General features: G+C 47.0%; 1 protein-coding gene across 2 annotated transcripts; it reads left to right on the top strand.

Moving 5' to 3' along the window:
* The first annotated feature begins 780 nt into the window (after window positions 1–780).
* CACNG7 (calcium voltage-gated channel auxiliary subunit gamma 7) lies at window positions 781–19,390 on the top strand. 2 transcript variants are annotated; one of them, XM_033128329.1, is made up of 6 exons: window positions 781–877; window positions 3,616–3,840; window positions 4,506–4,592; window positions 5,089–5,223; window positions 17,449–17,594; window positions 17,990–19,390. In XM_033128329.1, the coding sequence occupies exons 2-6, from the start codon at window positions 3,645–3,647 to the stop codon at window positions 18,245–18,247; spliced, it is 822 nt and encodes a 273-aa protein (XP_032984220.1). In that variant the 5' UTR covers window positions 781–877; window positions 3,616–3,644; the 3' UTR covers window positions 18,248–19,390. The 2 variants fall into 2 exon arrangements, with proteins under 2 accessions (XP_032984220.1, XP_032984219.1); XM_033128328.1 differs by having other exon boundaries at window positions 5,083–5,223; window positions 17,990–19,389.
* Window positions 19,391–24,280: the final 4,890 nt, after the last annotated feature.

The raw sequence follows: 24,280 nt of genomic DNA on the forward strand, positions 1-24,280 counted from the left end.
CGGCCCGGGACGCCCCCTCCTGCCTTCTCCAGCCTCCCAGACCCCAGGCTCCGCCCCAGGCCTGGCTAGAGCCCTAGCCCTCCATCAGGGGACCCCCAGGATTGCCCCTGCTGTCTCTCCTTCTCAGGGTCTCTCTCTCTCTCCCTCCTCTCTCTCTCCCTCTCTCTCTCTCTCTCTCTCTCTCTCTCTCTCTCTCTCTCTCTCTCTCTCTCTCTGAGTCTCAGGATCTCTCAGACCAAGGCCTCTGAGCATCTCCTGTCTCCTTCCTCCTGTCTCCTTCTGTCTCTGACTCTCTGACCTCTCCACTTCCAGTGCCTCAGAATCTCTGAGCCTGGGGACAGCGGGGGTCTGGGACGCAATTTCTGTCTCGCCTTTTCTCTCTCTGTCTCTTTTAAGCCATCTCTGTGTCTCTCCTCCGATCTCCAGACCTGCGAGTCTCAGGATTTCTCAGCCTCGAGGTCTGGGTGTGACTAGATCGATCCTCTGCTGTCTCTCACCGGGTCTCTGTGTGCCCCTGCACCTCTCGGCGCTCTGCTCTGTTTCTATTCTCTCCCTCCCTGCCTCCCCCATTCTCAAGGCCCATCTCCCTCCCTCCCTGCATCCTTTCCTCTCCCTCCCCGCCCCTCCCCTCCTCCGTGGCAGCCAATGAGCGGCCGCCGGTCCCAGCTCCTGGCGTCGTCCGCCGAGTGAGGCCGCGGGCGCGGGGGGTGGGGGGTGGGAGGTCGGGAGGGGGCCGGGACGCCGGGCTCCGGGGCGGCGGCGGGGGGCGCGGGCACCGGCGACCCCGGTGGCGGCGGCAGCGGCCGGGGGAAGCCGCGGGGCCGGTCATGCGGCTGCGGGGCCCGCGGCCCGGAGCGTCCGCCCAGCCCTGAGCGAGGTGAGCACGAGGGGAGGGTCCTGGAAGGAGGTGGGGGTTCCCCTGGAGGTGGCCGAGGGCCGGACATTGGGGCTAAAAGGGGCCTGAGTGGCTCCGGGGGGTGGCATTCTGGCGGTCAGGACGCCCGAGTTCGAGAGGCAATGGGGGATGGAGGGACATTTCGGCCTAGAGAATTCGAAGGACTGGGTCCCAGGGTCCGGAGTGGGGCAACTATACTGTTCATGTCCGAGTCTTAGATACCGTGGGGCTTGGGAAAGGTGCAGGCCAGGTCCTTGAGGGAAGCGGTCCTGGGGGAGGAGGCGCCTGGCCCGCTAAGAGCAGGATGTGAGTCTGAGAAGGAGTCCCCGGAAAGGGGGGTACATCTCACCAGAGACTGAAGGGACATGGAGTTTGGACGTGGGACTTGGCGAAGGGGACGACGGGGATCCGAATGCCTGAATCCAGGAGAGGATGGGGAAATGAAGGATAAGAAGGAGATTCCAGGCCTGGGGGGAGGGTCCCAAAGGATAAAGGCTGGAGACTGGAGAATATAGAGATCTGGGCAGGTCATTTAGACTGAGGAGGAATCGGAGCAAGAAAGGAAGGGGCTCCCAAAGGGGAAGAGATATGGGTGACAATGGACCAGGTCCCAGCCCAGAGTCCAGGGAGCCAATGGGTGGGGCGAGGGGGGGTGGAGCTGAGGTCAGCTACCTGAGACTAAGGCAGTGAGGGTAACAGGGTTTCTGATGCTTATTTCTGAGCTGAGCTGACTGGAAGAGGAGCAGGCAGCTGGCGGTCAAGCCCTGCAGACATGGGATGGGGGATGGGAGGAAAAGCTGATCTGAGCTCTGCCAGACTCAGATTCCTGAGTCCCCCAGCAGGCTGGGAGTGGGGGTCGGGGGCACTGGATGCTGTATTGGGGTTAGTGGTGAAAGTTGTCTCAGACTCCTTATTGTCCTTATAGGGGTAAGGCAGAGTTTCAAGGCCACCAGCATTGTGGTTTAAAAAAGTGGGGTCTCAAGTCATGGCTGCATTGTTGAGGGAGTGCTTACATGTCTTAACCTTCATAGTTAAAAAGATGATGGGGAGTCTGGTACTCAGGGATGTAGAGGTCTTTGGTTGAGATAGGATGGGAATCCCATGTTGAGTCACCCAAATCATGGGATTGTGTAGTTTAGGGAAAAATTTGTGATGGGGGTGAAGGGTGGTGGATAAGGGATGAGGAGCACCCCAGTTGAAATCTCCAGATTCCTGATTTGAATTTGGAAGCCCCAGCTGTGAACTGTTTGAAGGATCCAGTGTGATAGGGATCAGGGTTCCAGTTTGGATGCTAAAGAGGCTGTGTAATTGAAGTCCTAGCATGGGAATCTCGGGTGGGGAATGGGGAATCTTGTGATGGGGGATGGAGGGGATGGGATCCTAAATTTCCTGATTAGGGTTTTAGAGGTTAGAGCACTGATCCTTAGTTTGAAGGAGGGTCTCTTATTTGGCTGGAGTGCTGTGGTTAGGGTGCTGAGTTGGTGGTCTCCAAATCATGGATTTGACATTCTGGAGCCTCTATTCAAAATCCTGGCTCCAGGTCTCTGGGTCCCAATGTTCTGGGATCCTGCAGCTTGGGATGGAGTTCCAGGGTCCCAGATTCAGGGTCCTGCCTGGATCTGGGATGGGGGAGCATTAGGGTCCTGGAATCTTGGATCTGGGTCATGGGCCACGATCTCAGATTGGGGATACCAAACTGAGGTCAAGGCACAGGAGCAGAGTTAACCCACGTTGATGGGTTAAGGTGTTGGTGTTACAATTGGGTGTTAAGGGTCAAGATAAGATTCTAAGGGTTTAAATTAAGGTGGGGGTCTCTGCTCAAGGTCTTCGGTAGGCCTGAGGTCAAGGGCCTGAGGCCAGCTTATGGGGTTAAAGTCTTTGGTTAGTGACCCACTTGGGGGATTTCTGGTTGCTTTCAGAGACAGAGTCCAAAGGAAAGGGGTCAGGGTATAAGGTCAGGGCATGGAGTCAGGACTGTGTGGCCTGGGTTAGGGTTTTTACAGGGTCACGTTGCTCAGCATCCAGTGTTGAAGGTCCAACACTCAGGGTCCAGGGACCTAGTTCCCGGCTTAGAGTTGAGGTCACAGGCCCTTGTTGGAGTCAGGTATTCAAGGTTGGTGGCTTGGATCAGGGTACAGAGTCAGGGTTGGAGGTGTGTGCCTGGTCTTAGTGTTGGAGTGCCTGATCAGTGTAACAGCTTCCGAGTCATGGGCCCAGGCTCAGGGTTAGGGATTCTGGGGCAGTCCAGTGTTCTGCTGTTAAGGTCTCGGGTCAGGACATGAGGTTAGGGTTGGAGGGCCTGGTCCTGAGGTTGAGAATCTGTATATTGAGTTTCTAATCAGAGTCATAATATTTGATATCCAGATGTAGACACATAGTTGGAGTCAAGGTTCAATCTCTGACTCTGGGCTGAAGGTGATAGCTGGAAACCTTACCCTGAAGTTGGGGGTCTGGTGTGGTGTCCCTGATCAGGATCCAGAGCCAGAGCACAAGTATTAAGTTTGGGAAGGCCAATCCCTGGGTTGAGGGTCAACAGTTGGTGTCACTGGTTCAAATCCAGGGATGGGGTCATAGGTCAAGACACAGAGGTCAGATTAAAGAGGTTTGGGTTTGGGGATTGGTGTTTCTGGCCTGGGTTCATTGTCCCAGTTGGCTGCATGGGACTGGGGACTCTAGTCCATCCCATCAGTTGTCTCCAGGGCAGCTTCCCGGTCCCTCAGGCCCCGCAGGGCGCCCCCCGCCGCTGAGGATGAGTCACTGCAGCAGCCGCGCCCTGACCCTGCTGAGCAGTGTGTTTGGTGCGTGTGGCCTGCTGCTGGTGGGCATCGCGGTCAGCACTGACTACTGGCTGTACATGGAGGAGGGAACCGTGCTGCCGCAGAACCAGACCACGGAGGTCAAGATGGCGCTGCACGCCGGCCTCTGGCGCGTCTGCTTCTTCGCAGGTACAGACCTCAGCTGCCCTCCACTCAATGGTCCTGGTCCTTGCCTGGAATCCAAGAGTACTTATCCGTAGTGCCATCCCTTGGGTTCCAGAAATCCAGAAACGAATCCTTTTTCTCTCCTGGAGAGTCAAATTTCTCCCTGGAGACCCAATTTCTAACCCTTTATTCCCAGGATCTAGGAGCCCCAGTGCTGACACTGTCTCCAGGTCCCTAATCCCAGGAGAACCACGAAATCGCCCCTAGAAGCAGTAGTGTAGGTTCAGAACTTTTTCGCTGGAGAGTTCCAGTGCTGAATGGGCAGGATAAAGCATCCATGCCTCCCAGCGACCACAGAGACGCCCCCTTGTAGGAATCCTGCCCGTCCCCCAGACCTTATCCTTTTTAGGGATCCGGGAGTCTTGGCTCACAGCCCCTCATCACTTGGGACCCAGGGTTCAAGCCCTGCCCTGTTCTATCCATGGGTCTCTAGGGCAGCTGGCAAGAGGAGCTTCCAGACCTCCTGCCTACCCCAATTCACAACCGCCTAAGAATAGCACAAACAGTAACCCCTGGATTAAGCCTCACATCTCCATCCCGGGGTCTCTCGACTGTGCGTCCCCTCAGAGGACTTTCTCTCCAGAGCTTAGGAGCCTCTCATTTAGCCCTGCCTTCTTATCATCCCCCAGGCCGGGAGAAGGGTCGCTGCGTGGCCTCGGAATATTTTCTTGAACCGGAGATCAACTTGGTGACGGAAAACACGGAGAATATTCTGAGTGAGGGGACGTGGGGGGCGTAGGCAACAAGGGGCCAGGTTCACAGGGCAGGTCCTGGGAGAAAGGGCAGGACCAGGAAAGAAGTGAGGTAGAAGGGAAGGAATGCAGGCTGGAAAGAAGGCAGAGGGGGTGCACGTGGCTTGCATGCAACCCTTTCTTCTCTCGAATAAATCCTTTTTGGTGACTAAAAAAAGGGAAAAAAAAGAAGGCAGAGTCAGTGGGTTAGGAGGAGGGGCGAGATGGAAGGGGCGGGCCCCGGCAGTGGGTGGAGCCAACAGGAAATGGGGTCAAAGCAAAGGAGGCGTGGCCTGGGTGAAGGGATGGAGTCTGCCTTGGAAATATCAGAAAGGGGAGGAGTCTGGAAAGGGGTGGAGCCACCTGAGGGGGCGCGGGTGAGGGTGGAAATGGGGACGGCAGGGGAATGGGGAGGTGTCCCCTGAAGACTCTTCCCTCACCGCCTCCCCACGTTTCTTCCCTCCCCCTCCCCCAGAGACAGTGCGCACAGCCACTCCCTTCCCCATGGTCAGCCTCTTCCTCGTGTTCACCGCCTTCGTCATCAGCAACATCGGCCACATCCGCCCACAGAGGACCATTCTGGCCTTCGTTTCTGGCATCTTCTTCATTCTATCGGGTGAGCCCAAGGAAAGAACTTAGGGTCTGCGGGACTATTCTGGTTCCAAGAACCTGTAGTCCCTCTTCCACTAAGAAAGCCACTTCCTTGCTGTGTAATCCTAGAGGAGTTGCGGCACCTCTCTGAGACCCACTTTCCTCCTCTGTGAGGTGGAGATAGCAGTGCCTATTTCACAGCTTCGTTGAGAGGACCAATTCATAGCGAATGCTGATTGGGTGCTAATTCGGTATTAGGCTCTGTTCTGATACTAGCAACCCTGTAAGGTAAACACTATTAATAGACCCATTTCACAGATATGGAAACAACCACTCGGAGAGATGAAGTCATTTCTCGGGGCCATACAACCAGTGAGAGCAGAGCTGGGGCTCACGAATTTTGCTTCCAGAGGCTGTATTTTTAACCACGGCTGATATTTCAGCAGTTAACAGATTACAAGTCTCTTTATTTCCTGTGCAACATTTTATTTAAAAATTTTTCGAACAAACTGAAAAGGCAAAAGAATTTTGAAGTCAGTACCCATGTACCCACCACTTAGAATCAACGAATACCATATTACTAGACTTGCTCTGTCCTGTGTCTGGTCATCTGTCTATATTTCTACCCATCCATCACTCTATCTTATTGTTATTTATCTTATTTTTATGCAATGCAAAGTGAGTTGAGGCATGAGTACACTTCACCCTAAATAGTTCACTATGCATGTCATTAACTGGAGTTCAATATGTGTTTATCGTTCTTTTTTTTTTTTGAGCTATTAGACTCTTTTGCCTGAGTGATCTCACACCCTCCTCATAACATCTCTGCCTGGGAGTTATTATTAGCACTCACTTGATAAAATGGGGGTACCGGGTCGGGGCCCAGAATTGTGCAGGGAGTTGCCCAAGATACCAGCATAAGCTGGTTCCTCAGGGACTCAAGTGTTGTGAGTTCCAGAGTGGGGTTCTTTCTGGTGTCCCCCTCTTCGAAATTGCAGCTCAGTATAGTCCAATTCAGACCTGCTCATCTCAGGTCAGTCCAGATCACCTCAGCTCTAATACATCTGGTCCAACTAACCCCATTTCATTCTGACTCAATTCTTAAATTCAATTCAAATTAATTTAACATAATTTAATTAAACTCCATCCAAGTCCTTTTAATCCAGTTGATATTTTATAAACAAACCCTGCTGTACATCTTATTTCCATTCTGTCACTTGGGGCCCCCAGTTGGCTACCTGCTTTTGAGGTGGCTCTGCAAAGATAAATCTTTGAATATCCCTGCCTCAGTGTTCTCCCGCTCTTCACCCAGCTTTCTCTAGGCTAAACCTCCCTCGTGCCTCTAACCTGAAACGATGAGACCTTGTCCAGGGAAACCAGGGTGAGACCTCCATGCAAACTTGAGTCACGGCATGTGGAGCCAGACACTGAGCTAAAAAAAGACATGTAGAATGTCACCATCCCAGAGTGTCAGAGCAAAAGGTCTAATCATTTTTCAGATGGAAAAATGGTGGCCTAGAGAGAGAGAAAGTGGGGCTAGAATAGGTAGCATGGAGACTTTATTTAATCTACCCAAGACATTACAAGGAAAATCCCATTGTTTGTGGTTCACAGAAGTGGAAACAGAACAGGTAACCTAGTTAGTCAATGGCAGAGCTGGGATTAGAATTGAGGGTTTTCTCATCGCAAAACCCATGCTCATACCAGTGCACCAGGATCTGACTTCCCAAGGTCAAGGTGAGGATCAATGGTATTGTCAAGGCTGAAGTGAGGCCTCTGATGTCACAACAGAGTAATGTGAGAAGGATTGATCCCCATTTCCTGAACTCCTTCCTCGAGTTTATTTCACAGACTATGACCTATGTACCCCATCCCAAGGTGTCCAGTCGCGTACTTTCAAGGCTGTGGGGTGTAGTGGCTCATGGCACATGCTGCTGTGAAACTGGAAAGACCTGAGTTCAAATTCTGCCACTTACTGTGTGTGCTACAGCCTTCCTTTGTGAAGTTGTTGAGAGAACAAATCTTGGTCAAGTGTTGGCAAACTTTAGGTAGTAAATATGTCAGGCTTGTGAGCCGTAGCGTTGTAGTACCAAAGCAACTGGAGATGAAGCAGTGGACCTGCCTGTGTTCCAATAACATTGCTATGGCCCCTGAAATTTGAAATCAATCTAATTTTCATGGGTCACGAACATTCTTTTTTTGGTTTTCTCCCCACCATTTAAAAATGTAAAAACCATGCTTAGCTCACAAACTGCACAAAAAAGCACGGTGGGACAAATTGTTGTTTGCTGATCCCTGATTTAGATCATGGGTGTGAAGGGCTAACCCAGTGCCTGGTGTATAACAATAACTGCTCAACACGTGGTAGTTCTAAATACATATATACATGCATACATAAATAGTAGTAGTAGCAACGACAACCATAATCATAAACACTTTGTTGAGTGACATGGTTTGGGGAAGTTCTAAGTGCCTTGTGCAAATTAAATTATTTCTTTTTCTTCACTTTGTAAGGCAGATGCCATTATTATTCTCATTTTCCAGTTGAGGAAACAGAAGCACCAGAGGTTAAGTTGCCCCATCATGGAAGCAGGATTCCAACCCAGGCTTTCACCATGGCACTACACTGCCCCATCACAAGTAAAAATCATAGAAATGAAAAAAGATTTAACAGGAGAGGAAAGGATGGAAATAGTACTAGTGTCTTAGATCTTAGAATGGAATGATCTGTCCAGCCACCTCAAGTTCCCAATGAGGAAACCAAGACTTAGAGAGAAAGACAGGAGGTGCCCGAGGTCTGGGAAATGGTGGAGTTGGCATACAGTTCTGGAGAAAGCAGTGGATGGGTTGGGGCAGGGGAAGGAAAAGGTCACACTGGGTGGTAAACATCCCTCAGGGACCTATGTTGGGGATGGACTGGAGGGAAATGGCAAACCGAAGAGGAGGCTTATACAATGGTCCAAGCAAGAGCTGATAAGGTTTGAACTGGGGCTGGAGCTGTCAGGGTAAAGGTGACTGGATGGCTTTGAGAGAGAAGGATATTGACAGAAGAATCAATAACACAGATGACTGACTGGGTATGGTTAGTGAGAGACAGGGTGGGGAGGCTGCAGTGACACTGACTTTCTTCCAGGTCATCAGAAGCATGCTTTCCGACATGACCTGTATTAACCCCTGATCCTCAAATACAGGTTCTATGCGTCTGCTCCTTTATTCACTCATCAAACATTTACAGAGACATCCAAAATGCTAGGTTCTGTGTTGGGCACTGGAGACTCAGGTGATTCCTAAATGAGGCTCACATGCAGTCAGTCACAAAACAGGCCCCAACATGTCCATCAAAGCTTGTCACACACCTCTTAAATCCCTTCAGTGCTTTGGCGAATTCCCATTGCACTTAGAATATGTCCAGATTCTTCATGCTGGCCTGTAGGTTTTCCATGATTTGACTACTGCTCAGATCTGTGACCTCATTTCCTAACCCACTGACATTCTTTCCCTTGCTTATAACTTCAGCTCCACTGGCCTCCTGCTATTCTTTGAAAATGTAAATCTCGGGCCCCATCTGAGGACTTTTGCACTCACTAGCCCTCCATTCTCAGAAGTCTCTTCCCCCTGATTCTCAAAGGGCTTCATCTTTCCCTCTTCAGAGTTTCTTTCTTTGACAATACCTAATGTTGCCTTGCACCCGCTCTACTATCCCATTCCGTGTTTTATTTGTTTCATAGCACTTATTGCTATTGTCAGTCATATTTGTTTTTCTGTCCCATCATACCAGAATGTAAACTCTAAAAGTCAGGGACCTTTACAAATAGGCTCCCATTTGTATCTGCCGAGCCTAGATGAGTTGCTGGTACAAATGCATATGGAAATATTTGTATAACAGATGAATGATAAAGACAGCTCAGGGAATGCTGGGAAAAGGGGGCGTGTCTTAACCTGACATCGTAAGGGCCTGAGGAGGGTTGGAGTGACCAGGATTCCAAGAATTGACATCCAAGGTGATGATGCTGAAAGGGCGAGGGGGAATTTTTCAAGTGAAGAAAGAGAAGTGCTTTGTATGTAGATGGTATTCACAGCATGTGTTAAGACCCTAAAAAGCACTTAAGACTGAGGTGGATACGCGTGCAGCTCTCCACGGTCCTGAAACGCTATTCTAAAGCCAGAATGTGTCTGTCTGTTCCACTTGGAGTGTAGGTGATTCTTGCCTACTGTGCTCTAAGAATTCCGAAGCTGGTGTAGTGGAGAGGGGAGAAAGAGAGCTGGGTTACAGTGAAAGGAAGGGGGAAGGGAAGTAGAAAAAGAGGGAAGGGGAAAAAAGAGGGAAATGGGTTATTTTTGGAGCACCAGAGACACTATAAAATGGCCAAGAAGGAGAAAGAATGACAAGAATAATTTACCTTTTGACATTGTTTTAACTTAATTTTCAATTACTAAAAGCAAAACAACAACAACAACAACAAACCTTTCTCTTTGGAAATATTTGTTGTCTTTTTATGAACCCCTGCTCCTGACTCTCCTTATGGAGTATGGTATTTAGAACTGTAATGTGGAACAAGGGACTGAAGGTGAGGCAGGCGTGATTACCAGGGATCACATCATAAAGAGCCTGGAACGTTAGGCTGTGGAATGAATATCTTCTTCTGTGGACAGTAGGGAGCCAAGGAAGACTTGCAAAGAGAAGGATAGAATTCAGTGTGGGTCTTAGAAATAGCCAGTTTCTAAAGCAGGGAAATAAAGATTGGGGAGCAGTGGTGCAGGCCTAGAGAATTAGCCATAGCTGGGTCAGAGGACTTGGGGATGCAAAAGGGTTTTAGATTTTTGAGATTCAGCAAATAAAATGGACATGGCTTGATGACTGAGCATTCTTGATAAATGAGAGAGAGGACTCGAGATGATCCCCCCGGCCCCGCATTTGACTAGAGTATCCGAGTAAATGTGGTCTCTGGGCTTCCTTCCGTGTTCCTTTCCTATAAACATGCTCATCTGTCAAGATCTATCTCAGATGACTTTCCCCCATGCAACACCTCATGGGCATCCTCTTCTTAAATGTCAACATTAAGAAATACTACAAGTTGAAAGCACTATGAAAGTTCAGAGCAAGAAAAGTTCTTAGAGGAGACACAGGAATGGTGGGATGTAGAGTGGATTAAAAAGGGGAGAGCAACCACGAGCTTTTCTAGAAGTTCCAGTTGAGAAGCAAATATATTCATCCATTAGACTAGTATTTGTTATGTGCTGGATCTTGTGCTAGAAGCAATTGGGAATAAGATAGACGAGTTCCAAGGCTCCTAGTGGGCATGGGGGAGATACTCACAGAGAAATTACAAATAGATGGAAACTATAACGTCAGTCAATAAGTGCTACAGAGAAAAATAAAGCAGGGGAAGGGGAAGGAGAGTGATGGGGGATCATATAAATCTCATCTCAATCACTCCAAGTTTTTAATGAAGACTGAAATCTATAGAATAGTACAGTGATCACTGGTATACCACTGGTATCCACCTAGATCCACTTATGTCCTTCATTTTGCTGATGTTTTGCCATATTCTATCCCCCCCCACCCTCTTTTCATCCCCCTGCCACACACACACAGCTTTGTTTTTGTTTTGGCTTTACCATTTGAAAGTAAGTTCCAGGCATCATGATTGCTCATCTCTAACCATTTTAGTATGCGTCTTTTGAGAGTAAGGGCATTCTTCTACATAACGACAACAGCATTAAAGCACCTAGACATTTTACAAGAATTCCATAATATAATTTATTCCATTTTCAAACTGTTCTGGTGGTTTCAAGAATGTCTTTTACAGCTTTCCCCCAGAACCAGGATTCCATCTAGGTTCATGCATAGTATTCAGTTAATGTCTCTTTTAGTCTAGACTAGTTCCCCCACTATTTTATTTACAACACTGACTTTTAAAACGTATTTCATTATAAAAATATAGAAAGAATAGTATAATGAAGTGCCATGTATCCTTCACTGAGTTTCAACAATTATCAACATATGGTGAATCTTTTTTTAGCCGGACTGCCATATCTCCCTTCTGCACTTCACTACATTATTTTAAAGCCATTCTCACACATTAAGTCATCTTATCCACAAACATTTCAGTATATTTCTGAGAAATAAGTATTTTATTACTCATATTTAACATAGCCACAATGCCATTATCATGCCCAAACAAGAATAGCTGCTTAATGTCATTTAATATCTAGTAAGTGTTCAATTTCCCCACTTGTCTCCTAAGTTCTTTTTTTACAGTTAGTTTGTTGCAAATCAGGATCTAAATTCCACTTGTGCAATTAGTTGATAGATCTCCAAAGCCTCTTTTAGTTTATAACAGTCTCTCTCCTATTTTTTCCTTGCCATTTATTTGTTGAAGAAATTTGGTCATGCCTTGTAGAATTCCCACGCTGTAGATTTTTCCAATTGCGTCCCTGTGTTGTGGTTTAATATGTCCATCCATCACTGGGTTTTCCTGTAGAACTGTTGTCGATGGGGTCCAGGTTTGATTTTTTTTTTCTCCCCAAAAATCTTTTATAGATAAGTGGTGCTGTTTACACCCGACTGCATTACATTGGAGACAAAACAATGCCTGGTTATCTCTCTTTGAGATGTGAAGAATGATCACTGCTTCAGGGGTTATCAGCTTGACCGTTACCATTGCCCTTTTGTAGACTATCTTACACCCTGGATTTATGTGTTGTTTCCTAGTGGCATCATTTAATTTGTTCCTCAGTCCTTGTATTTTATGTAAGCTGGATGTTTGTCTAAACTAGAGGCCTAGCTTGATTAGATTCAGGTTGAACATGTTTGGCAAGAAGATCCAGAGGTGGTACGTGTTCTTTATATCTTTACCTCAGGTAGCAAATCGTGTCAGGTTGTTCCACCATGAGTGGTATAGTTTGAACCCTTGGTAAAGGTGGTGGTCATAAGAGCTCTCCATTGAAAAGGGACATTTTTCTCTTTATAATGAATAAGTAGCTGCACAGTTTGTTTGGCACCTTGGGGGAAAATCCTGTTTGGGGATACCTATTTTATTATTTTTTATTTTTTTGGAAAAAAATTAAAACTACAGGAAAGTTGCAAACATAATACAATGAACCGATATACCCTTCACCTAGACTAATTTTTTTTAAATAACATTTACAATGTAGTACTTTAATTTCTTCATGTGTTTTTTTTTTTTTTTAATTGGGGAATATTGGGGAACCGTGTGTTTTTCCAGGACCCCTCAGCTCCAAGTCAAGTCCTTGTCCTTCAATCTAGTTGCGGGTGTTGCAGTTCACTGACCCACGTGGGAATCTTACCGGCAACCCTGTTAAGAGCTTGCGCTCTAGGGCTGCGGGATGACTCAGTTGTTCAGAGCGGGAGCTCTCAACTAAGTTGCCAGTTCAGTTCCCCTCATGGGATGGTGGGCTGCGCCCCCTGCAACTAGATTGAAAGAACAATGACTTGGAGCTGATGGGTCTTGGAGAAACACACTGTTCCCCAATATTCCCCAATTAAAAAGAAAAGAGCTCGCTCTCTAACCAACTGAGCCATCTGGCCACCCCCATTTTGCCACATTTGCCTTTCCCTATCTGTTATCTATCTATTTATCTATCTATCTATAAAACCACTTGAACATAAGTTGCAAACACTTCATTCACCTCTAAAGACTTCAGCAAGTATCTCCTAAGAATAAGCACACTTCCTTTTTTAACCACAGCACAATAATCAAATTCAGAAAGTTTAATATTTATACAGTACTATAGCCACTACACAATCCATATCCCAATTTTACCAATTGTCCCAGTACTCTGTCTTTTATAGTCGTTTCCCCCCCGGATTTGGGATCCAATCTAGCATCACACTTTGTGTTCCCTTGTCGTGTCTCTTTTGTCTCCTTTCATCTTTTATACAGCTCCTGTGCCCTTTCTTTCTTTCTTTCTTTTTTTAATTATCTTTCATGTTGACTCTTTTTGAAGAGCACGGCCAGCTGTGTTGTAGAATGCCCCAGTTTCCTCGGGAGTGGATTCAGGTTACACATTTTCAGCAGGAATACTCTGCTCCGAGTGAAGCCGTGATGCACTCACATGGGGGTGTGGTGGTGTCAGTCTGCCCCATTACTGATGTTAACTTCCATCACTTAGTTAAATTGGTATCAGTCAGGTTCCTTTACAATAAAGGAAGTGTGTTTTTTTGGTTTTGTTTTGTTTTAAATAATCTCTTTGTAATTAGCAGATATTCTGTGGGGAGATTCCATCATTCAGCGAGTTAGTGTTCACCAATGAAGTTTGCCTGAATCATTATATAACTGTTAGGGCTGCAAGATGGTGTCTTCCAACTACGTAAAGAAAATGTTTCTCTCTTATCATTTATTTATTTAAAAAATATGTCAGTATGGATTCACATTTTTTTGAATTCAGTGTATTATACGCTGTTACTTTTGTTATTCATTTTGATGTTCGTGTTTTCCCCAATTGGACTATCAGAAAGCCCCTTCAAACTAGTTCCTGTTTCCTTGTTTGATATGTCCCCCTCATTTTTTGAGCACTTCCTTCCTTACTTTGTGGCAGGAGTACACGTTTATGCTCCTGCCCCAGACTTCAAATTAGCTATGTCTCCTGGGAGCCCTAACTCCTTATTTAGTGGGGGATGGTATTAGAGACCAAAATCTGGGTGCTACATGTGCTTATTGCTGCTGAGGTGTCACTGCTTCTAGAATCTTTCAGGATATAAAGTTGGGAAATTATACATATTTATGAAACAGGAGTTTATATTGCACCTAAACACCACAGGGTTCTTCCCTGACTTATCCCATTCTGACTTGTATCTTCCTTCTTTCAGAATGAGAACCCTACCTCCCCAAAGCATTGATATATTTACACATTTGCCCAACCCTACAACCCACACAATAACTTCTTAACTGTTACCTCTGGACCACTCTCAATAACAACAACAACAAACATTGTTAAGGTTCAAGATTTCTTTGCAGATCTTTTTGTCTTCAGACTGAGATATACAGTCAAAGCAACGTATCTAAAAGTTCCTTAGACGCCTACTTTCCCCCCTCCTGTGGTTGTACTATTCATTTGATATGAAGTGAGTTTCATTTGTTTTTGTTTGTTTTCAATTTTAGTTTTTCCCCATCCTTATTGACTTTATCTTTTGAATATATAAAATACTAGCATAGTTCCAAAGGTCAAACTCAGAGTGCCTCTTCCTCTCCATCTTTTCCTTCAGGTTCTCGCCTGCCCCCTTTAGGTGATCAACTTCATTTGTCTGTTTTCTTCCCTATAGGTCTCCTTTTGCAAAAATAAACAGATTCATATATGTGTTCTCATGTACGCTTCTTTTTTGCTTTCAACGTAGCATTCTATATACTGTTTTGTGCATTACTTTCTTTTTTTCTTTACTTAGTGATAAAGTCTGGACTGTCATCGAACTGCTTGTCAGTTCTCAGAGCTTGTCCTCATTCTCATTTCACAGAGGCTCGGTACTCTGTTGTATGATGTTTTATAGATTATTTCATGAATCTGCTGTGTAAGGGCATCTAGGTTGTTTCTGATATTTTGCAATTATGAATCATGCTGCAGTGCGTTACCCTGTGCTTATGAGCTTTCATGTCATTGGGCGGATATCTTCAGGATAGATTCCTAGGAGTGGGATGCCTGGGTTAAAGGATAAATACATTGTAGGTTTGGTGGATATGGCCAAACTCCCATCCATAGCGGTTGTGCCATTTTGCATCCCCACTAGCAACATATAAGAGCTTTGTTCCCTTGGCCTCATCAGAAGAAAATGTTGTGAAGCTTTTTCACTTTTTGATGCGTGAGACATAGTAGCCCCTCATAGTTTTTCATCTGCATTCCTCTTACTTTGAGGGAAGGAACATTTTTTTAAAACAGGGAGATCATAGAAGGCCTTTCTAAGAAGGTGACAAGGGAGGCGAAATCTAAATGAAGTGACAGAGAAAGACATGGAGAAATCAGGGGGAAGAGCATCTCAGGTGGAGGGGACAGTGAGTGCAAAGGCTCTGAGGCAGAAATGACCTTGATGTGTTCAAGGGAGCATGGGAATTCACATGGTCTAAAGAGGGAGCAAGGAGAGGCCAACCAGGGGTGAGGCTGGCAGGCACCAGACCATATAGGCATTGTAGTCCGGAGGTCAGCAAAGTTTTTCTGAAAGATCCAGACAATAAATATTTTCAGCTTTACTGGCCATACAGTCTCTGTCACAACTCCTCAGCTTTGCTGCTGCAGCCACAGGCAATGTGTAAACAAATGCACTATGGCTGTGTCCCAAGAAAACTTTATTTATGGACCCTGAAATTTGAAATTCATAGACTTTTAAAATTGAGATATTATAATTCACATAACCTAAAGCTCATATAATTCTGTGGATTTTAATGTGTTCACAAGGTTGTGCAACCATCTCCATTACACAGTTCCACAACATTTTCATTACCCTGAAAAGCAACTTCACACCCTTGAATAGCCAGTCCTATTCTCCCCCTCCACTCCATTTCCTGACAACCACTAATCCACTTTCTATCTCTGTGAATTTGCCTATTTTGGACATTTCATGTAAATGGAACCATACGATATGTGGTCTTTTGTGTCTGGCTTCTTTCACTTAGCATATTTTCTAGATTCATCCATGTGGTAGCATAAATTAGTACTTCATTCCTTTTTTAGGCTGAATAATATTCCTTTATATGGCTATACCACATTTTGTTTATCCATGCAGTTGATAAACATTTGGGTTGTTTCCATTTTTTGGCTATTATGAATAATGCTGCTACAAACATTTGTACACAAGTTTTAGGGTGAGCATATGGTTCCAGTTCTCTTGGGTAGACACCTAGGAGTGGAATCGCTGGTTCATCTGGTAATTCTATGTTTAAGACTTTGAGGAACTGCCAAATGAAATTCATGTACTTTTTACATGCCACAAAATATCATTCTTCTTTTGATTTTTTTTCAACCATTTAATTATGTAGAAGCCATTCTTAGGTAGTAGGCCATACAAAAATCGGAGGTGGGCTGGATTTAGCCCGTGGACCATAGCTTGCCGACCATATTATAGGCGATAGAAAGAATTTAGATTTGTTCTGGGGGGTGATGAGCACACAAGTATTTGTTTATAGGCGTCTGAAAGGAAATGCTGATAAGGATTACATGGATTAATTTAGGACAGGGAACTTTGTCCTCAAGCCACCCTTGGCAGGGCTACTATTTAAAAGAAAGTTCATCTTGAGGAAGTGATATTTGCCTCTGATATATTCTCAAACCCGACCTCGCCTCTCCACCTCCCTATGTGCTTCTATTTCCTGAACTGTAAGTGGAGTTAAAAATGGTACTACTTGAAAGTGTGGTTGTGAGGTTTGAATGAGTAATACATGTATGACACTAAGAGTGGCGCCTGGCACAGAACAAGACCTATATAAGCTGGTGCTATTATTATTATAATTAATGTTGTTGCTATTGTTATCCATCCAGCCTCAGCTCAGACCTCCTCCTCCTCCTCTTCGAATATACAGCTCTAGAGTCTCCCCTCCAATCTCTTCCCAGAACCAACCAGCCCCCCAAGGATCTGCTAACACTCCACTCTGGCCCTGTCTTTGCTCCCGACCTTCCATGGCTCCCTAGTGCCTTTGGCATCAATGCCGAGCTCCTCAGCCTGGCATGCGAGGTTCATCATGGTCATGTGCCCGCCCCCATCTCCGGCCTCGTGTCTTGTGACCATGGCGCATGTTGTAGCTACATGGGTGGATCAGCTCATACTGGGCCTCCAAGCCTTTGCGCTCTGCCCAGAGTGGAATAATGAGTATTCTTATTCTTCCCTGGGCCTCATCCTATAGGACTTGGACAAAGTCATTCTTCTAGGAAGCTTTCCCTGGCTCCTCCTGCCCCCCACCCCCCTCAGGTGGGTTTGGTGCCTCTTCTGGGCCCACAGAGCGCTGTGTGCTCCTAGTTCCCTTACAGCACATATCACCATGTGTGACTATTGACCAACGTCCAGATTTGCCTTCCCCAATTGTGACCTGGATGAAAATTTGGGGTAGGGAAGGAGGAGGCTGATTCATCTCTAGGACCCTCACACCCAGGCAAGGCCCACATTCAAGAGGCTTCAAAAGATGGAAGTTAATCCAGGCCAGAGCAGGGAGGAAAAGGGAGAGGACAGCAGTGAGACGAGGAGAATCCTGGGCTGGGGCAAGGGGTCTATTGCTAATGGACCAAGGGCACCCCTCTGCTCCCCCAGGCCTCTCCTTGGTGGTGGGCTTGGTTCTTTACATTTCCAGCATCAATGACGAGGTCATGAACAGGCCCAGCAGCTCTGAGCAGTATTTCCACTATCGCTACGGGTGGTCTTTTGCCTTCGCTGCTTCCTCCTTCCTACTCAAAGAGGTGATGTCTGTGGGGCCCAGACTCTAGGTTTTTGAATGGGGAGGGGCCTGGGGGCCTGATTCCTGGGTTCAGGAGGAAGAGGAGGCTGGGGGTGTAGACTTTGGATTAAGAGGGAGGTGGTGGCTGAGGGCTTAACCCCTGGATCCTGGGGGAGGAGGGAGCTGGGGACTCTGACTCCTGGAGTCCTCAGAAGACGCTGGGGGCCTGGATTTGGGGGGTTCTGAGTCAGGAAGGGGCTGGGAGCCTGGACACCTGGGGTCCTGGGGAAGGAGGGGACTGGGGTCCTAATTCCTGGCTTCTGGGGAAAGAGGAAGCTAGAGGCCCAGAACCTTGGGTCCTGGGGTAACAGGGAGCCCAGGGCCACCTTCTGGGACTCTGATCGTGCCTTGCCACAGGGGGCTGGCGTGATGTCCGTGTACTTGTTCACCAAGCGCTACGCCGAGGAGGAGATGTATCGCCCGCACCCGGCCTTCTACCGCCCGCGTCTCAGCGACTGCTCCGACTACTCGGGCCAGTTCCTGCAGCCGGAGGCGTGGCGCCGCGGCCGCAGCCCCTCCGACATCTCCAGCGACGTGTCCATTCAGATGACGCAGAACTACCCTCCCGCCATCAAGTATCCAGACCATCTGCACATCTCCACCTCACCCTGCTGAGGCCCCGCCACTCGGAGCTCCCTTTCTCCTCCACACCCTCACCGGTCTCCCTGAAACGCAGCTCCCCTCCCTCCACCGAACTCCTCGCTCTCACCTGGGGTGGGGGGGAATGCTGCTCTGGCTTTAGCCCCGCCCTTCTCGGTGGCCCCGCCCACCACTCTAGCCCCTCCCCCTTCCTGGCCTGTCCACTTCATTGGACCTTCCTTCCAGATGGTTCCTCTCCCTTGTCCGTAGGGTCCGTCCGTTTCCTCTGGCCCTGCCCCTCAGCCAATTACTGCCTCCGGCGTTTTCCGGCTCTGCGCACCTGGCTCAGCAGCCAGCGGGCGGTTGAGGCGCCCACCTCTGCTGAGCTCTCCCATCTGCTCCCTCCCCGTAGGGGCGCTGGGCTGGAGAGTAGGGTCCGGCAGCCGCCAGGAATGCCAACCATCCTCTTCTCCCCTCTGCCGACTTCTCTCTTTTCTGGCCCAGTCTCACCTCAGGACCTTGGGGTCCTTGGGTGCAGTGGGGGACTTCCTTGCTCCGTCCACAGCTCCGGGGTGGGGTGGAGGCCGGAGGCTGTGGGTATGGTTCATCTGGTCTCCCCCTGCGCTTCTCTGCTTCCCTGGAGACCCCCTTCTTTCTCACCGGCTGGGCTCTTCTAGGCCGCCAGAAGGTTACTTGCCGGTCAGGGAGCGCTATCCAACCGATCTTGCTTTCTCAGCTGTCCTTAGCTTCTCTTTCTTCCTCCTCTTCCTTCTGTCTCCCTCCTCTCCACTTACTCATCCAAAGCCCCTGGGTGCATCCAGCCCCGCACACCACAGGACAAGGATGGAGACCCTGGGGTGAGGGAATTCCACGCCATTTCCACACCTGTGCCCGCCTCTTCCCCCTTGAGGTTCCTCAAAGGAGGCAGAGGCAGTAGCGGGGGTCGACACCCCCTAAACCTCGAAGTCTTCCATTTTCTGGCACTCCCCCTCATTGAAGTCCTCCTTCCCATCTCAGACCCCCAACTCTGGCCTCTTTCAAGGGTCCATTTTCCCCCTTGGACAGATTTGGGGGGGTCCCAGAAATTCGCCCACCGCCCCTTATTAGGGGAAGAGGGGCGAGGTAGCACAGTGTTGTACACGGAACCAGGAAGGCCCCCGGGGTGGGGGGAGGGCGGCAGGGGAGGGACGGGGGCTTCTAGTTTGCATCTTAGGGGGGAGGCGGGAGGGGGGACCGCAGCAGTTAACCTGTCTTTACGCAGCGATTTTTAACGAGGCTGGGGGGAGGGGTTTGGGGGTGGGGAGCAGGGTGGGTTGGGGGGGCCTGGCTCTGTTATTTACTGTGTATCATATGTAAATACCAACAGAAACTTCAATAAACTTTATTTCAAACACGTCTCCGCCTGCCGGGGATGGGGTGGGCTTTGGATACTGGGGGCTGGGTCTAGGTCTCTATCCCTAGGGTCAGGGAATGAGGTTAGATTGGTGTTTGTTAAATTGCTTAATCCTTATCATTATTAACAGCAGCGCTTTATAATTCAGTCCGTGTAAAGCATGTAGGACAGCAAATGACACGGGTCAGGATCAATAAAAATTAACTCTTGGTATTACTCTGACCACTTAGAGTACTGTTACTATTACTCGCCTTCCTTCTAGAACATTCACTGCTTCATTTAATTTTCTCCCCAAGCCTACATGTTGAGTTTACTGGACTCACTTTGCAGCTAGGGCTGTAGAGGTAAAATGACTCCATCAGGGTCACACAGATAGAAATTGGCAGAGCCCGGGAGCCTTGAGGGAGCAGTGGGTTCTCCTAACACTTGGCTCAGTCACTCTGTTGAGAATTAACTGTTACCATTTATTGCCACACATTCTTCCCGTACCTGATCTCGTGAGCAGCCCTGGTGCAAGAATTCTCACTCTCTCAATCTCTCCACCTCTCTCTCTCTCTCTCTCTCTCTCTCTCTCTCTCTCTCTCTCTCTCTCTCTCTCTCTCTCTCTCTCTCTCTCTCCCCCTCGCACACACACACACAGTGGGCTCAGATCTGTGATCTCACCCTTTACACTGAGGGACTGAAAACAGCCTGAGTGCTTGAACTTGTTCTTGAGATGTATTGAAAAGAAAATACAGTGCTAGCTAGCCCTTGGGTTCTTTGCCTTGTCATGATTTAGCCTCTTGGGGACACTCAGAACAACTTCAGCCACAACCACATTTATCAAGTTGTCATTTGGTGTCAGACACTATGCTGAACACTTCCCATCTACTTGCTTATCGGATTCTCCAAGGCATCCTGTGAACTAGGCATTTCAGGTACCCCCATTTTGTAGACAGAGAAACTGAGACTTGGGGAGGTGAGGTGTCCCAGCTGGTAAGATGCAAAAGAAGAACTCACACCCAGGCTTGTCTAACCCCAGAGTCTAGTCTTTCAGCTGCTGTATTTTACTACTAGGAATTTGATGCAAACTCATTCTGTGACCTTGAGCAAGTCTTAATCTCTGGGGCTTCAGTTTCTTTTTCTGTAACAAAGAAGGGGGTTGGGCTATAAGGAAGGGCTTCAAATCCTTCTGGAACAGGGAGAGTTGGGGTGGGGGGTAGGTTAGCAGGAAAGAATTAAGATTCAGCAGGATTAGACTCCCTGGGGGAAATATTCTGAGTCATTTTCAATGATTTCAGGAATTTCTGGCAGTCATGCTTGAGATTTAGGATGGCAAATATGTTTCAGCTTCTTTGTAAAGATTAATAAATTTTTAGTGGCTGCCCGCAGCACACTGTTGGTAAGGATTTTTGAACTTCTGCTCAGTGGGAAGTGATGTCCCCCATCAATTAGTACTGTCTGCCTTTCTGATCAATTGGTGCTGTCTGTTTAGCCAGCAGGATGGGCAGTCTCGGTGTGAGCACGGCATATTTGCTGATTTTGTCCAGAACATAACCTAAAGTCCTAAAGTTCTTTTTCAGAAAACATCAAGTTAGTTTTTTATTTGTTTCTTTGCTTTGCTGTTTACACTTTGGAAATTGAATGGGATTTCATAGTTAAAGATTTGTGTGTTTTTAAGGAATGCTGTGAAAAGTAAGTCCTACTTCTGACCTCTTGACATCTAGAAACCACCCTCCCCCGAGATACTATCATTTTGTCATGTATTATATAATTTTAAGAATACCATATGCATATTGAAGCATATATGCATGTGTTTGAATCCACACACAGGTGAATAGGTAGCATATATGTGCACATTTATTTGACACAACATTTATCATAGTATGCACACATTTCTGTACCTTTTAATTTCACATGGCAATGTATTATGGAGATCACTTAACATCAGTTATGTAACTTTACCTTACTATTTTTCAAGGCTGCTTAATAACAATACTTTGCATAAATTAGTTGCATAATTTATTGAGCATTTCCTATGTGCCAGCCACTTTGCATTCAAGTCCTAAGCACTTTACATCCGATAACCCAAGGAGGTTGGTGTTTTTATTATCATCCACATTTTATAAATGAGATCCTGAGGCACAGAGAGGTTAATTAACTTTCTCCTGGGCACACAGCTAGTCAGTGGTCAAGCTAAGATTGAACTCTGGGAGACTCCTGAGCCTGCCATGCTTCACCACTAAGCTGTATACCTCCATGTATATTGAAGCCACATAATTCCATCTATTTGTCTATCATCATTTTTACACAGTGTTTTGTACTCGGTTCATGTACAGCATAATACTACACATCAGTGGTTCTCCAAGTGTGGCCCAAGGACGCTGGGCATCCCTGAGATGTGTTTAAGGGGTCCACGAGGTCCAGGTCATTTTTATAGTCATGCTACAATATTGTTTGTCTTTTTCACTCTTAGTCTCTCATGAGTGTGATAAGTTCAGAAGGTTTGGGTAGCTTCATGATAGATGATAACACAATAGATTGAATGCAGAAGCAGATATGAGAACTCAACCTTCTTCTATGAGAGCAAAGGTTGAGTAGATTTTCAAAAATATAAGCCAACACCACTTTATTTGGGAAAATATAGTTATTTTTAACTAAAATAAGTTGTTTATGTAAACATGCAATGAGTTTATTATTTTACTTAAATGAATACATATTTTAAAATCACCATTTGAATTTTGAATATGTTGAATATCAATATACATAATACACATAAACAAAAGCTCTTTGGGGTCCCCTAAAAGTTTTAAGTGCATAGAGAGGTCCTGAGACCAAAGGGTTCAAGCATTGCTGCTGTATGTCACAGAGACAATATATCAGAAGTAGAGATTTGTCTTATTTTTTCGATGATCATATAGTGGTCCATTGAGTGGAGGTACAGTTGTCCCCCCTTATCCCTGGGGGACACATACCAAGACCCCCAGTAGGTGCCTGAAACCGCAGATAGTACTGAATTCTGTATATACTATGTTTTTTCCAATGCAAACTCACCTTTTCACTTCAAGGAAGCACTTCACGGTTTCTCTTAGGCACATCTGAATTGTCAGCATCACTATTCTTGCACGTTGGGGCCGTTATCAACTGAAATAAGGATGACTTGAACACAAGCCTCTCGATACCACGACAGTTCATCTGATCACCGATATGGCTAATAAGTCACTAACAGGCAGTGTCTGCAGCGTGGAGATGCTGGACAAAGGGATGATTCATGTCCCGGGCAGGACGGAGCTGGACAGTGAGAGATTTCATCACACTACTCAGAACGGTATGCAATTCAAAACTTATAAATTGTTTATATCTGGAATTTTCCATTTAATATTTTCAAACCAAGGTTGACCACGGGTAACTGAAACAGTGAAAAGCAAAACCGTAGATGGGGGGGGGGACTACTGTAATTTAACAATACATTCATTTTTATTATGAATTTAAGTTGTGCTTTTCAAATTAAGCAGAGAGAAGGGTACAAAGAAAGAAGTAACTCTCTTCCTCTCCCTCTTCTCAATCCCAGTCTTATTTCCCAGAGGGAACAAGTGTTATCAGTTTCTTCTTTTAGACCAGTGTTTCTCCACGTGGGGTATTTTTGCCCCCAGAGGACATCAGACAATATCTGGGGACATTTTGGGATATCACCCCTGGGGGGCGAGGGAGGATGCTACCGGCATGTGACTCGTGCTGGGGTTGAGAAAAACCTGCTTTAGACAACATCTATGCATTTGTAGATTCTCCCTTGTTTGTCATTCTGCCTTTATTTTTATTAACACAAATGAGATTTTCCTAAGTTGACTTATGAGCAGCGGCTCAACTTGTAAGGGATGAGGGGGCCCTTTGTGAATCAGATCAAAGCTATGGACCCCCAGAAGAGAACACTCATATTCACAAAACTTGGTACATAGTTTCAGGGGCTTCCCGGACACCCAGAAAGCCCTGCCAGAGTTCCCGGGATGTGTGATTTGGAACCCGAATATGCCATCCAGAGGGGGATCACTAACTTCACCCCCATTCCCTTTTACAGACAAGAGGGTGGAGGTGCAGAGAGAACAAGGGTTTGGTTTTGGGTCTTTTAGGGAGGCAAAGAAAAGCAAGGATTGGAACCCAAGCCACCAGACTCCTTAGTGCTGGAATATTTCCACTTCACCCTGAATGAGGACGTTTTAGAAACGCTGATTTTCTCTTCCTGGTACAGCAGGAAAACACGCCACCACCACTCTGTTCCTCTTGAGAAAACACAAAGGGCCCAGCTGCTGTTGATGACAAACACTTGAGCACCTGGGAAACAGCACATTCAGGATGTGGGGCAGGGACCGGGGTTGGGTGGGGACAAGAGGTTGCAATGGACGCCAGAGGGCAGGCGCCTTAGCGTCTGTATGCACTCCTTCCCCGAGTCTTTCATTCATTCCTTCATCCGTCCCTCCCTCCCTCCCTCCCTCCATCCAGCACCTGGGGACTGAGGCTTCCTGTCTACCAGGGCTGGGCTCTGGGGGACACCAAAGTGAACCATACCTGTGCCTGTCCTTGACCAGCTCCTGTTTGGCTGGAGGAGACCGACTGATGCACCAATCACAATGCAGGATGACTGTGCTCTAATGGGGGCAACAGAGGGCATGGTGGAAGCACAGCTGTAACGCCTGATGCAG

Source organism: Rhinolophus ferrumequinum, chromosome 15, assembly GCF_004115265.2.
Source record: "Rhinolophus ferrumequinum isolate MPI-CBG mRhiFer1 chromosome 15, mRhiFer1_v1.p, whole genome shotgun sequence".
NCBI classification, from domain to species: Eukaryota; Metazoa; Chordata; class Mammalia; order Chiroptera; family Rhinolophidae; genus Rhinolophus; species Rhinolophus ferrumequinum.